The 13,746-nt window shown below is 34.5% G+C and overlaps 1 protein-coding gene across 1 annotated transcript in view; it reads right to left on the bottom strand.

Annotated features, from left to right (window-relative positions):
- The window catches only part of WDR49 (WD repeat domain 49), a 104,524-nt gene extending 96,747 nt beyond the window's left edge, over positions 1 to 7,777 (bottom strand). The window contains 3 exon segments of the mRNA XM_033132729.1: positions 1,392 to 1,566; positions 2,404 to 2,580; positions 7,336 to 7,777. Coding sequence (XP_032988620.1) covers positions 1,392 to 1,566; positions 2,404 to 2,580; positions 7,336 to 7,749 — 766 coding nt within the window. The 5' untranslated portion in view covers positions 7,750 to 7,777.
- Positions 7,778 to 13,746: the final 5,969 nt, after the last annotated feature.

The following is a 13,746-nucleotide window of genomic DNA, read 5'->3' as shown; positions in this document are numbered from 1 at the left end:
CATTACTCATATTCAGAAAAAACAATCTCAATTTTAAAACCTTACTTGTTATATCGTCAACCTTGTCAAAAACAGAACTTATCAACTACTTCTCCGCATTTATTCATGTTAATTTAAGGTCATGGAACTCAAATAATACACTAAACTTCAGGAAACCTACTAGAAGTAGATTTCAAGAGCTATGACTTTATTACTGCTGTCTACCTATTCCTTGGCTTATGTATTAAATACCATGCTTGTTTGGAAGCAGCTGCAATAGCTCCCTACAGTTTCTAGTACTGTGATTTTTATTTTCATGTTATGAAAACATAACATCATTTTGTACCTGTCACACATGGTGTGACAAAAAAAGTATTGTCTTTTGTTTTTCCCACTATTAATATCATGCCAAAATTAAAGGACAGGAGAAGATACCAATGCCATGGTATGATTTATGTTGAAGAAAAAAATGCAGAATCTGTAGTTTTTCATGTGGAATACTATTATTGTGGGTCACGTATTAAAGAATTAGTCCCAACCTCCTAAAACCCAAAAAGGGTGAAACTACCATAAAAGCCAACAATTGCGTCCATTTTGATTATCCCTTCTTCAAAGTATATTAGGAATAGACTTACAGTATTAAAGCCAATGAGATTGTGAGTTCCCGTTTCTTTCAGTGGGCATTATTTAGAGTAGCAATTTAGAAATGAGAAAATTACTATACTCCTTAGTCTCTGGACCGAAGGAGATATCAGAGCAGATGTTGCACTTTTGGATCTTGAACCATCAGATGCAAATTTTGGAAAAATTAGGCATAGTGTGAAACTAATGAACTCACTGGTGATTAGGTTTTTGAAATTCTGGCTTTTTATAGTTGTTTTATAACACAATTCTATCAAACAGAGAACTGCTGTTCAAGTACTCTAGATCAGAGGATCTCAGCCATTGTATCAAACAAAAAAAAAAAAAGAAAAAAAGAAGAAAAGATAATTAAGAGTATTCCCTTTTGAAGGCAGTCAAGCTAATATACTTCCCATGAGACCATAAAGAAAAAAGGATTAGTTTTTGAGGGAACTTGTTAAATTATTATTTTTTTTTATGCAGCCCAGAAGTGACTAGATGAGACTAGCTAGTTTCAGAGTTGGAAGTTAAATGGATTCTGTGACAATTTTTTTCCCTTCTCTTGAGATTTTTTTCAATGCACTGAATTAATTGCATGAGGTATAAATTTTAGAAGGAAAGAAAAGAAGTCCTGCGAGTGTGAAGGGATAGCCCACAGTCAGGACAAAACCTCCAGAGAACAAGTTACTGGTTTCTAGATTTGAATATTTTATATGTAACATTTTCATCAAACAATATAAATGTAGAAGTTGAAGGTAACCATTTAATTCATTACTATCAAAATTCAGTACCTTGCCTGACCCAATCTCCGTGATGAAGTTTGTGTTCTAACGTATAGCAACATTTGTGGTATCCAGAGAGCAGTTCTGCCCAGTTAAAGGTCACGGTGGCTTCTTCATCTTCACAGGCACTAGCAGGACGCTCAAACAGGGAAATCAAAGCTGCTGTGAAAGCAATTGCTTGAACCTTGAGAGAAACATTGAAAGAAAAACAAGCATGGGCAGAGAAATTGTTGCAAGAAGAGTCTATGTTCTCTAAGATTCATAAAAAAAAATGATATTTAATTAATTGGAATTTCTTTGATATTATTTAAAGGACAGAAACAGTTATATTAAAAGACAGAACAACTACGATGTTGGTAAGGCAATTACCAAGGGCAGTTCATTTGCTTTTATGATACACTTGTCATTAAAAACAGTTAAGAATGAAATCTTTCACAATTACGAAAGGAAATTGTTCAAAGTAGACTACTTCAGAGTACATAGGCATACTCTAGTGTCATTCAGTAAGTAATAGTTTTACAGAGGTCGGGTGGAATTTGATAGGAAGACAGAAATCATTGCATCCAATGTCCGGGTGCCTATGCTACCCTAATGCATCTATCCTTTGTTACATGATACAGGAAATAGTCACTTTCCATAAGGCTGGTACTAAGAAGCCTGAAACCTTATGAATGAAAATCAGAATAATTAATGTGAAAGTGTTATAAGAGATAACTTAGACATTTAATATTTAATGTTCATTAATATTGGGATCTAACAGATTATAAGCATCTTATGGTGAAAACAGCTAGCAATTTTTTTTTCTAAATAAGAAAAAATTAGATTACACATAGGCAAGAAAACACATAATAAAGGTTGGTTTTCATAAGCAAAAAAATTGTGACCTGATCCATGTCCATCATGTGTGGCCTTATAATGTATAATGTAGGTCAATTAGGTCACATTCATTACATTGTGTTTCTATGTGGAGCGACAGTTAGATGATTAAAGTAGTGGTCAATCTTACCATTCCCTCACTTACCTTTCCAGTTGTATCCCCAAAAGAAAGAATTGATTCATTGGCATCGAGAGCGTCATACCAATAATCCATGCAAATTGGTGTTCCTTTCAGGCCTTGGAGTTTATATTGACAAGGGAATTCTTCTTTGGATAGTAGATCATAGAAACAAATCTCTTTACTTGTAAAAGCCACCGCTATCTAAAGTAGCAAAGTAGAAAATCAGAAAGCATTTCTGATGGATTTAGTGAAATCAATGTGCAAAGAAGACAGGCTAATATTTAGTACCTAATCAGACAGTGTTCCTTGAGGGTTCTCAAGACTATTACAGAAGTATAGCATGGTGGCACACATATGCTGTATTCTATCTTTGGACTCTGACCAAGAAAAAATGTTTCCCATTAAAGTCATACTTTGAACATACTTTCTCCCCTATCCCTGCTTCACACATCCACCAACATCTTCCATCCATGGGAGACTAGATGACCAATCACAAAGGAAAAACAAAGACACAGAGAAGTACAACATCACATAGTTATACCAGGAACTTTACAAGCCATGTTTTATAAAGCAAGCAGATGCTTTCACAGAAGTCAATTGATTAAAAACTTGGTAAGTAGCCTCCTAAATCAGATAAAATCTGAAAATCTATTTTTAAAAGGGTAAATAAATTTGTCGATAAAAGTGACAAAACCTACCTAGACTAATCCAAGAAAAAAAGAGAAAAGATACATGTTGCTAAAATAATTAATAAAAGAGTGAATGTTACTATTAATTTTATAGAAATAAAAAAAGGAATATAAAAGAATACCATGAATAATGCCAACAAATTAGATAACTTAGAAGAAATGGACAAATTCCTAAAACAAAATTACCTAAACTAACTCAAGAAGGCAGAAAAACTCAGCATGCATAGAACAAGAAACTGAATGAATAATCAAAAAAAAAAAAAATTCCCAAGAAGAAAATTCCAGGCCCGGATGGCTTCCCTAATAAATTCAACCAAACATTTAAAGAATCAACACCAATACTTCTCAAATTCTTCCAAAAATAGAAGTGGAGGGAACACTTCCCAAATCATTTTATGAAGCCAGTATTATCCTAATACCAAACCACACAAAGACATCACACACACATGCATATGCACACACACGCACACCAAAAACTGCAGATCAATATCTCTAACGAATACAGATGTAAAATTTTTCAATTAAATAGTAGCAAAAAAACCCAAAAACATTTAAAAAATATTACACACCATGAACACCATGACCAAGAGATATTTATACCAGGAATGCATGGTTAGTTTAACATACAGATACAATCAATGTAATACACCATTTTTTTTTAATTAAATTTATTGGGATGACAATGGTTAGTAAAATTACATATGTGTCAAGTGTGCAATTTATAATACATCATCTATATGTCACATTGTGTGATCGCCACCCAGAGCCAGTTCTCCTTCCATCACCAGATATTTGACCCCCTACACCATATTAATAAAATAAAGGACAAAAACTGTATGATTATCTCAATAGATAAGAAAACAAAATTGACAAAATCCAACACATTTTCATGCTAACAGTACTCAATAATCCAGGAATAGAACAGAATGTCCTCAACCTGATAAAGAGCATGTGAAAAGAAAACCCACAGCTAGTATGATACTTAATGGTGAAAACTGAATATATTCTCCCTAAGGTTAGGAAGAAGATTCTATTCAACACTGTACTGAAGTTCTAGCCAGGGAAATTAGGCAAGAAATAAAGACATCCAGATGAAATAGGAAGAATTTAAACTATCTCTTTTAGTAGATGGCATGATCTTATACATAGGAAACCCTAAAGAATCAATGACAACTAACAACAACAAAGATTAGAACTAATAAGTGATTTCAGCAAAGTTGCAGGATATAATATAATTTTTTTAATTTATTGTATTTTATACACTAGCAATAAACAAACTGAAAATAAAATTACCATAAGCAGTGTTGAAAGAATGAAAAGACAAAACATGAACTAGTGTACACTATTGATAAAGTATCCATTTGATAAATGCATACACCCAGAATTTATAAAGAACTCCCAAAAGCCAACAATAAATAACAAAATAAACTCAAAAAAGTATTAGTAAAACATTTGAACAGACTTCACCAAAGAGGATATACAGGTAGTAAATCAGTACATGAAATATCATTAGCCTTTAGGGAAATGTGAATTAAAACCACAATATGATAAAATACAAACCTATAAAATGGCTCAAATTAAGAGAAACAAAACACCTGATCATACCAAATGCTGGTGAAGATATGCTATATCCATACACAACAATAAAAAGATAAACTACTGACATATCCAACAACATGGATGTATCCCAAAATAGTATGCCAAGTTAAAGAAGTCAGACAAAAAAGGAGCACACATTGTACGATGTCAATTATGAAAAAGTCTACAAAATGCAAACCAATCTATCGTGACGAAAAGCAGATCATTCTTTACCTGACAAGGTAGGAAGGGAGTTGGTTGGAGCGGGGATTACAAAAGGGCACAAGGAAACTTTTGAGGGTGATGAAACTGTTCATTATCTTCACTGTACTCTTGGTTTTCCACAGGTATATAAATGTATTAAAATTTATTCATTTGGATACTTTTAACATGTGCAGTATATTTTTGTGTAATTATACTTCAATAAAGCTGTTTTTAAAAAGAAGAGAGCAACACCCCTTAAGCTTTTATGTTGAATAAGTGCAAAGTAAAGTCTAATATTTAATTATCAGTCCTGGAAAGAAGAAAAAGCACAACATAATCATTACATAATACAGCAACACAAACATTACATGATAACAACAGAATGCTGCACACAGATATAAAAAAAAAATCTGGACTAGAGCTATTTTTTAATCCATATCAGTTAAGCAGTAACACCAGACCCTTTGCAAGAAGGCTGTGCCACAATGGAGGCAACAAAGACTAAAAAAAAGCACAGATTCTGAAATCAGGCTGCTTCCATTTACAAATCTTGCAACGCTGATTACATTCTGTGTAACATCAGGCAAATTTCACAACCTCTCCTTGCTCAATCTCTGATTCTTGAAGTGGGAATATTATTGACTTCATGGCAATCTTGAGAGGATTAACAGAGCAGGGCATGTCACATAGGAAGCTAACGACGATGATAATGCCTCATTATGGTTCCAGGCAGTAGAGCACCAACTAAAAAGAACCTGGCTCTCTGGAGAAATGGCTGATTCTGGATCTTGTGTAATAAATATACAAGATAGTCCTGGAACATTTTGTCATACCAGAAAGCAAAGATGTTTTCAAAGACTGTTAGGGCTATATTAAAACAGACTCAGAAGCTGACTTATATTCGTTCCACTGTCCAAAGATAGTACAATTTGTGGGATGGGATTAAAAACTCAATGGATCGACACAATTCAATTTTTTTAAACGCATGTGTTTATAATGAAATTGATAACAATAATGATAAGAGTACTCATTTTTTTCTCCTTAGAGGATCTTAGAAAACCAGCTGATAATTTTGAATACTAGTAAATAAAAGTAGTCATTTATTCTGTAATAAATGACTATTTGTAATACAATTTATACTACATGATAGCTAAATAATTGACAAGGGGATTTTTTTAATAGAAGTATTCCAGCTTATAAAGGAAGAAGAAATGATGAAATTAGAATGTCATCATCTTGCAACCCCTAATAAACTGATGAATCTAGGAAAAATCAGCAGTAACTGTTAACATTCCAAGAAGAGAGAGAGCCAAGCATTTTGTGTCTCCTGATTTAGGAACACCGAGACTTCAGACTTGACTGCTGATTTACTGGAAATACAAAGAACGAGTAGACATGTTAAACAACCCCGTGTAAATATAATCTGCAAAATCTAGACTGTGGGAAAATTTAAAGGACAAACACCGAGTTTCTTTAATAAAAAAATCAACAGCAACAACAAAAAAATGCAAGAATAAAGAAAAGTTGGAGGAAAATCAAAAGAGATCAAAAGAGACATAACAACTTTTCACAATGTTTGGACTTTTTTCAGATCTTGTTTCAAACAAACAATAAACTATTAAAAATCATAAGACAAGGAAATATGTACATGACTGAATATTTGATGATATTAGGAATTACTGCTATTTATATTAAATGTGATAGTGGCATTATGGTTATGCTAAGAAGAGACATACTTTAGAACTACCAAATATTTACAGATTAAATGATTGTTGTTTTTAATTTCAACAGAGGGAATATATAGATGAAACAAGATTTGCTGTGAGTTGGAAAATGGTCAAGGGTGGATACTGGTTCTTAGTACTGTTATCCCTGTTTGTATGTGTGTTTAAATTTTTTCAAAGTGAAACTTACCATCTGATTAATATAAAATACTAAGAATATGAATTCTTTAAGCGGCACCCTTCCCTCACAAATTGATTTTTCTTTCAGCAAGTTATCTTCCTCGTAGGTACAATTATATGAGGATATTTGGGCTGAATGGGCCCTACCCATCGGAATTAAGAAACCGATTAGCATAGTGGTCAAAATCATCAAAATCAGACAAGCAGTTCCCTGTAATTGCACTCAGCTGCGCCATGCACTGTTAAAGCCTCTCAGCTCTGCATATAGATCCATGAATCTGCTGTAAACTATCCAGTCGTAAAGGTCTTATTAGCTAGTAATGCAGCATGGCCACATTTGGGACAGAGCCAAGAACCTGAGTCAGTATCAGCCGTGTCATTTAAAGGCACAGAAGAGAAAGCTTGGGACATCAAGTAGCTCCCTTGGCTGTACTTGCATTCCCTCCAGGTCAGGTAAAAGGCACCGAAGAATAATGCCGCTCTTTGTCACTGCTAGTGTTCTACTTGGTATTGATCTGGAGCCCTGTCCCATCATTTTTCCCCTTTTACAAGCAGTAAATTTATTTATATAGATGTTGTACCTTGTTTACATTTTCCAGTGAAACCAGACTTGTCACCCACAGGTGTTTAAGCTTGGTGGCATCTGAAGTGATGGGAAGTGTTTCTTGCAGCTTTAAATTCTCTCCCCAGATTCCTAATAAACCTTCTTTACTGATGGTCAGATAACGACTTGAACTTTTTAAGAAAATTACTTTTTGAATGGTGTCTTTGTGTTTCACTGGGAGGAATTCAAGGTCTTTCCACTGGGGAACCACAGTTGCCTTTGCTCGTTCATCATTCTCAGAAAGTGCTAACAGTATAAACGAAGTCAACTTGTCCCAATTAATGAATCCATCTTGGGCCACATCCACTTTGTCAAAGAGCTCCCCATATTCTTCCTTTGTGCCCCAACCAACAATCTCTGTCATCCTCTGCATAAACTCTTCTCTGGACATACAAATGGTTTGAGTTGACTCTGGGTACTACAAACGGGAATAAAAACAAGACAAAAGTGAAAGCATCCTAAGTATCAGAGCGTTGTGATACAGTGAAAAGTATCTTTGACTTTATAACAGTACTATACTTAAATGAATTTGGGCTGGGGGGCAAATGATTGAATTGATAGGGCTACAAGCTGACATTCTCAATAACAACGTCCTTATAACCAGAAGACGGGTGTGGGAGCGTCAAAGATTTAATACGATGACAGAAGCAGAGTGATGCAGGACTATGCTCCAAGGAATGCAGGCAGCTTCTAGAAGTTAAAAAAGGCAAGCAAACATTCTTCCCTACAGCCTCCAGAAGGAAGACTATTCTCACACCACCTAGAGTTTGGCCCCATAAAACCCATTTTGGAACTTCTGACCTCTAGAACTGTAAGGTAATAAAGTTGTGTGTTTTAAGCTACTAAGTTTGTTATAACATCAGTAGGAAATTAATACGGTGGTTTACAGAAAATGGGTGAATCCCTGAAGAAAGTTTAGCATAGCCAGTAAAATTGTACCACAGTGAAACTTTAAACCACGGGCAAGAAGTCCACTTCTGTAAATATTCACAAAGAACACTGAAACCATATACAGTTGATTTTTGTTATTCATGGTAGTTGTATTCTATAAAGTCTCTACAAACACTAAACTAGCAGATACTAAATCATTGCTCTTTGGGGAAAGGTTTCTTTGAGCCTCTGGTCACGGTATTTTCATCAACTGATCAATTCATAATTTTGTTTTATGTGTGTTTCTGTTGGAAGACACCTTATTTAATATATATGTTGTTCGTTCATTAACATTGAATTCATGGCCAACAGCACTATAACTCACGAGTTAAGGAAGTTTATCAAACCCTCGTATTTTCTCCATAAGACACATCTCAGCCTTCCTGCACTCAGGAACACCAGACAGAACTTTACCACCTCTCTTGGGGGCCATTTTAAAAAGTAGAATCACCAACCAAAGGTGCAAAATGCAAAAAAAAATTGGCTCTAAGTGGACCACAAATAGGACACTTGTTTACAGTAAGGGAGCTGGATTAGAAGGCAGTGTCATCTTGTTTGACCTCAGCCTGGAATACGCACATTGGAAGACAAAATTTTTGCCACTCTGTATGTACAAGTCTGTGAATGAGTACGGAAGTGCCTTAAGTATTGATTTTGGGGTTACAAATAAATTTTAGCAAGTAGGCAAATTCACAAATACAGAATCCATGGATAATGAAAATCATCTGTATTTCAAATAAGCACATAGCTTAGTATTGAAAATGTAATGAGTATAGCTTTAATAAAATTTTCTTCTCATAAGCATTTTGTTCCAATTTGAATGTATACCTACCAAATAAAAATGACCTAATAGTGTTTTAAAGTATGTCCTTTCATTTCTATTAGTCAAGACTCTCTGTCTGGTATTTTTGAGGTAAAAATAAGTACCCCTGTGTCGCTTAGAACTCCATTTCTAATAAAAGTGAAAAGTGTATGATGCATTAGAAAACACAGTCTCATTCGGCCCTTCCTAAGATAATGTTTGTAAATTTATTTTGCTATATCTATTTAACTTCTGAGTAAGAAAATAATGTTATTTCCTCCAATTTTTCTTCCAAGAAAGCTAATATATTCAGAATATCTGGCTGATTATCTCAGTAGGCACATCTTTAGACCTTTGGAAAATTTTCCTGTCTCCCTGAACCCTTTCAAAGAATATTCTAAAAATCATTTCCTTTTACCTAGAGAGGGTTTTCTGCAGCTACAGTAAGGTCTACTGAGCTGCCTATTTATTAAAAACAAAACAAAACAAAAACCAAAATGAACTCTGTAGAATTCCCTTCAGCTTCTGAGTTTTATCTGATTTAGATTTTCCTGTAATTTATAGGAAAACCAAGCACTAAATCGAAGTGCAAATTTCCAAAAATATATCCTTTATAAGAAACTTGACAACCTTTTTTTCTTCACTAAGAAGAGATCATGCGCTTTTAATTAGCAATGGGTGAGTGTTTCAACACATTTTTTAAATTATTTGTTTTTGCACAAAATGATCTATGTTTTTACTAAAGAAAATACAAGATACAGAAAAGCCCCAAATTACAATCCTCCACCAGCCTTTCATATTTTTTTCTATGCATAAATAGAAATATCTGTGTATTATTTACCAAATGGTATCGTGATATACATATCTTTGATTACTGCTTTTCTACTTTAGATCATGTCATGAAGCTATGCCTTGTACAGAGTACACTGGTCTTTAACATAATTTTAATGGCTGCACAATATTCTACAGAGAAGACATACAACTTATTAAGATTTCAATTTTTCCCAATGCTTTGCTGTTTTATATAAACAACCTGGCAGTAAAACATCCCTACACATTCATCTTTGCCCAGTTGTCCAATTATTTCCCGAGGGAAAATCCCTAGAAGCAGAATTGCTGAGTCAAATAATTTACACATTCTTAAAGTTTTTGATATGTCTTGTCAAATCCTCCTTCAATGATGGTTGAACAAATTTACATTTCTCTCAACAAAACATAAAGATTGCCTATACCCGAGACCTCACCAAGCTGTGGTCTTCTCATTCTTTATATGACTCACCAATTGGTTGCTAAAGAATAGTTCTAGTAAGCCTAAACCTTTACATACTTTCTGGTAAAACAGTGCAATACATTTCTAAAGACACTTAATGCTCTCAAAATCTGCAACTGGTTAGAAATGTTATTTATGTTTGTTTTTTCCTTAACTTTCTCTTATAGCAATATTTTATAATGAAATGAGGGAAGAAAAAATGTCTTCTTCAACTCTGTAAATAAGGATTTGCCCAAGATAAGAATACAAGTCCCAGTTAAAAACTATGGAGAGCATGCAATTCAATTTGATCAGAAATGTGGGTATTTTCTCCTCTGCCAAAGCTGACAGTGTATTCACATGTCATTGACCCAAGGATCACTGCCCTTATCCATCAGTTAGTATTTCCTTCCAGATCCTGCAAATTAATGTCAAATGGTGAGTTGTAAGCCACTTAGAGAAACATTTCCAGCCAGCCACCCATCCATTGATCTATTCCATTAATAAATGTACACTGAGCATGTATGTATATCACACAAGGTAACATGGGTTAGTTTTATTTATTCATTCATTTAACAAACATTAAGTGCCTCCTCCATTCCAAACACTATTATTCTAAGCACTCAGCACCAGTTTTGAACAAGAAAGACGAGATCTATGCTCTTTACTTATACTTCAGCAGGCCTTGCTGTGCTGGTCACAGTGATTGACACATTCACCAAAAGTAACCAAAAGGTACCAAAAGTAACAAGATCACAAGAATCATACTAATTACTGTGCATTTTCCAATTTCAAATGTAATTTAACTTTTAAACATGTCAGAAACATTCCATACACAGAAATCTTGTATGGACCAGTAACCTTTCCTTAGTTTGAAAGCTTTTATTTTTCTTTTACTTCATATCATTAGAATTCTGCAATGCTTTTTCTCTGCATGAAAAATAATTTCTAATAGGATCTCAGTATCTTGCTTTCCCAGAACCTGCTAGTTTTATCAAGCACTTCACCAAAAACATTTCTTCTGCCAAATATGTGGCATGATTTGGGGGTAATGTCTCATGACAGCTGAATTAGTATGCGCTATCAAAATGCGTTCTTTCCCCCTATCTCTCTAATTAAATTAAAAATTAACAGGCTGCTTTTCATGCTTCATTCTGTTGCACTTGCCTCAATTTCCCTTGGTTACAAAGCATATTAGTTATGAATATGTATTAGGGTTTGCTGTCAAACCCTGTGAACATGTTCTGGAGCAGAAGATTAGATGTTATTTCAAAACAGATGCATCAGTTTATATCATCCCCTGCAATTTTCACCTACCAATGAACATTCATGAGAGATTGAACTACAGAACAGAAGAGACTAGTCTACCAGCTAAGGTTCATTTTGCTCCTTTTTCTTGCTTCAGTGGATTTTAGTTGGTTTCAATTTTCATTAACACTATATCAATGACGCAAAAGCTCACCAATCTGAATGGAGTTACAATTTTGTGGCTAACAAAAACACAAGCCTTGAAATACCTGTACTGAATTTAAGTTTGGAACTAAACTTTCCTGAACCAAATTGTCAATACTCAGAATTTTTATCAACTGGTAAATTAGAATTGAATTGCAGCTGCAGGAAAAAAAAAATTAATAAATCTATCTTTACATTTTAAATAAAGATGATCATAATCCCTGACATGTGTAATTGACCATATCAGTTTTCTCTGTGTGGAAGTTTTTTATCTTATCCTTTAGACCTAAATTATGTTTATCTAGTTGTGCCTACACTAGAAACTTGGGGGGCTGAGCTTAACCAGAGGAATTGTGTAGGCGAGACACAATTAAGTTTCATTGATCATCATTTGGAAATATCATTACAGAAGGATAAACATACACTGTTTTTAAGAATAATTTTAACTGTTTTTAAAACATATTTTTAAAAACAATTGTTTTATTGTTTTTTAAACACATTTTAAAAATCAACTGCTCTCCTTTTGTTGGAAACCATAGATTGAGTCAAACAATGCATCCATGAATTTCATGCATATTAGAGCTGGAAGGAAATTTAGAGAATCGACACCAAACACTGCTTTTAAAACAAAGAAACTGAGGCCCAGAGAGTTAAAAAGACTTCTCTGAGGTCACATAGCTCACTGGTGGTAGAAATAGGCCTACATCCAAGGACTTCCAGTTCCTAACCACTTTCATCACACTACAAATATGCTGACTTCATGACTTCAACAAAACCTCATTTTCTCTAGGATAACATGTTCACCAACAAACCAGAAAAAAATGAGGTTGGAATGTGTACACCCAAATGATCTCATGCAGTTTTGATAAAAACTATTTATTTAGAACCCTAAAACTTTACGACAATATACTTAAAATTTACATATGAACACTAAATCAATAAAGTAAGCACAAAATGACTAAAATGTCAGAGAGATTTCAAGCCAGGTTCTAGAGGAAAACCCTTTCCACCAAATTCTCAGATCCTACCTGCTCTTGCATCCTTCTCAAACCAACGATCCAACACTTCAACCAATCTCTGGCTATTCTATTCATTCCTTTGATCATTCATCCTTTCATCCCATGTATCTAGCAAAACACTAGCCCTGGAAAAGCAATCTTCACCATGCCTACATCCAGACTGCCGAACACTGACGGGCAAAGATCACACAAATGGGGAAATCAGTGCCACTATAATAAATACCTGTTCTCCAAACTCAAAAAGTTCCTCTATATGACTAGGAACTTCCAAGTTTTCTTGCTGAACTCTTAGTCTTAGTCTCCTAGAGAGAAATTTGACTCCTAATTCACAGAAATAATGAAGAGGAGAATGGGAGGAGGAAGAGGAGAAGAAAGAGGAGAAGATATCAATCAGATGGGAACTTTCTCAATTTTCTGCTTCCCCCACATAGATTGACCTGCATCTTTTCCTTCCTGTGAGAACAGAACTGCTCCTCTCTTCTGGATATGTCCTTCTTTCACTATCTCAGCGGATATTTCCCATCACCGCCCTCTTGCTCTCTATTGACTCTTTTTCATTAGCCTTTAAACATGATCAAGTCACTTGAATCATTAAAAATCTTCCCTTGACATTACCATCTGCTTTTAGCTACTTCCCATGATTCTCCTCCTGTAAAAGAGCCATCGTGAAGGAATCAGGTTCACACATTGTCTCAATTTCATCACCTCCAATTGATTCAAGCCACTGCAATCCAGCATTTTTCCCTTTCCCTCTGCTGACGCTGCTCTTACAAAAAAAACTAAAAAGCTGTAGCTACACTTTGAGAGGACTCGTGCCAGTTCTTATAAGATAAAAGATGTACCAAGTTAACATTTGGTATCAAAATGTCTTTGTTTGAGAAAATTTATTGAGATTCCCATTTAGTTGGAAAGTGAAACTTGAGGTACATGTAAGAC

This window comes from Rhinolophus ferrumequinum, chromosome 2 (assembly GCF_004115265.2).
Source record: "Rhinolophus ferrumequinum isolate MPI-CBG mRhiFer1 chromosome 2, mRhiFer1_v1.p, whole genome shotgun sequence".
Lineage (NCBI taxonomy): Eukaryota > Metazoa > Chordata > Mammalia > Chiroptera > Rhinolophidae > Rhinolophus > Rhinolophus ferrumequinum.
This window is presented reverse-complemented; position numbering and strand designations above follow the sequence as displayed.